A 1,532-nucleotide genomic window follows, 5' to 3' on the forward strand; every position below is an offset into this window, starting at 1 on the left:
GGGGGAGGGAGGGAGGGGCTGCTTCTTCCTGCCCTGCACTCCCTCCCCAGCGCACCCGCAGCCTGGGAAAAGGCAGCATATTGAGGCGCGGGTCTCAGCATCAGGCCCAGGATGCTAATGAGGGCGAGCGTGTTCCCACAGCCCGGACATTGTGCCGCGCGGCCCACCTGCTCCTCAGGGAGCGCCCATTGTGCCCGCGCCAATTCACAGGCAATTTAGCGTGCGCTAATGGGCCGGCGCCTTTGTGCGGCCTGCGCCGCCATTGGCCGCCGAGCGTGGGAACGGCCGCGGCGCCCGGGCCCCAGGCCCCGGCCGAGCCCGCGCCTATATCAGGCGGCTCGCGCCCAGCTCAGCCAGCTCCCGGCTCGCCGCTCCGCGCCCGCCGGCATGGCCCCCAGCACCGTGGCGGTGGAGCTGCTCAGCCCCAAGGAGAAGAACCGGGTAAGTGCCAACCCCGCGGGCTCCGCGCCGACTCTCTCCGCGCCTTCCGCCGGCCTGCGCCCCTGCTGACGCCTTTTCCTTCTTCTTCTTCTTCTTCTCCTCCTCCTCCAGCTACGCAAGCCCGTGGTGGAAAAGATGCGCCGCGACCGCATCAACAGCAGCATAGAGCAGCTGAAACTGCTGCTGGAGCAGGAGTTTGCGCGGCACCAGCCCAACTCTAAGCTGGAGAAGGCCGACATCCTGGAGATGGCTGTCAGCTACCTGAAGCACAGCAAAGGTGAGAGCGCGGCCTGCCCTTCCGGTCCCTGGATGCCTCGCTTCCCCGGGGGCCTCGCTTCCCGGAGACCTTGCTCCCCCAGATCCCTGCCCCGCTCTCTGGTTCCTGGTGCCCGCCGCTCAACGCCTGTCTCCCCCCACCCCACCTCTCCGCAGCTTTTGCCGCCTCTGCCGCGAGCCCCAAGAGCCTGCATCAGGACTACAGCGAGGGCTACTCGTGGTGCCTGCAAGAGGCTGTGCAGTTCCTGACCCTGCACGCGGCCAGTGACACGCACATGAAGCTGCTCTACCACTTCCAGCGGCCCCCTGCCGCCCCTGTGGCACCCAAAGAGACCCAGAACGCCAGCGCTGCGCCCCAGCTGTCTCTCACCTCAGCCAAAGTCGCTGCCCCGCGGCAGCCCACCTGCGGCCTCTGGAGGCCCTGGTGATGGGACCACCCAAGGACCAGAGGGCTGCGCTGAGCGGTTCTTCTCCCGAGTAGGGAAGTGCCTTCCCGTCCCAGGTGCAGCGCGGATGCCTCTCCGGAGGGCTTCCTCCCCACTGGCGGGCCAGCAGGGGAGCCATTCTCAGAGGATGCGTGCAGGCCCTTGTCATTTTGGGACAATCTGGGCCTATCTGCTGCAGAAAGAGGGCTGCAGCTAGGGGTCTGGCCCCACGGGGTCGTTGTGTGTTTGCATTTCAGCAAATGACTTCTGAGAAGTCCCGGCGGGCCACCTGCCGGGGGGGTCTATGATATTTGTAGGCGGTGGGGCCGGCAGAAGCCGCTGTAGAGGACTTTTCTTCTGGCCCATGACTGTGGGAGCTCCCCCCCTCCA

At 66.7% G+C, this 1,532-nt stretch overlaps 1 protein-coding gene across 1 annotated transcript; it reads left to right on the top strand.

Annotated features, from left to right (window-relative positions):
• The first annotated feature begins 387 nt into the window (after positions 1 to 387).
• HES5 (hes family bHLH transcription factor 5) lies at positions 388 to 1,145 on the top strand. The gene is made up of 3 exons (XM_006885817.1): positions 388 to 441; positions 553 to 718; positions 874 to 1,145. Exons 1-3 carry the CDS (start codon positions 388 to 390, stop codon positions 1,143 to 1,145), a joined length of 492 nt encoding a protein of 163 aa, XP_006885879.1.
• The last annotated feature ends 387 nt before the right edge of the window (positions 1,146 to 1,532 follow it).

Source organism: Elephantulus edwardii, unplaced genomic scaffold (assembly GCF_000299155.1).
Source record: "Elephantulus edwardii isolate Elephantulus edwardi_28Jun2011 unplaced genomic scaffold, EleEdw1.0 scaffold00045, whole genome shotgun sequence".
Taxonomy (NCBI): domain Eukaryota; kingdom Metazoa; phylum Chordata; class Mammalia; order Macroscelidea; family Macroscelididae; genus Elephantulus; species Elephantulus edwardii.

What these genes read in the sequence shown, in the direction of transcription:
- HES5 (XM_006885817.1), top strand. Translation starts at nt 388, where the DNA reads ATGGCCCCCAGCACCGTGGCGGTGGAGCTGCTCAGCCCCAAGGAGAAG. An exon ending in GCCCCAAGGAGAAGAACCGG is followed by an intron (nt 442 to 552) that starts GTAAGTGCCAAC and finishes CTCCTCCTCCAG; the next exon opens with CTACGCAAGCCCGTGGTGGA. An exon ending in CTACCTGAAGCACAGCAAAG is followed by an intron (nt 719 to 873) that starts GTGAGAGCGCGG and finishes ACCTCTCCGCAG; the next exon opens with CTTTTGCCGCCTCTGCCGCG.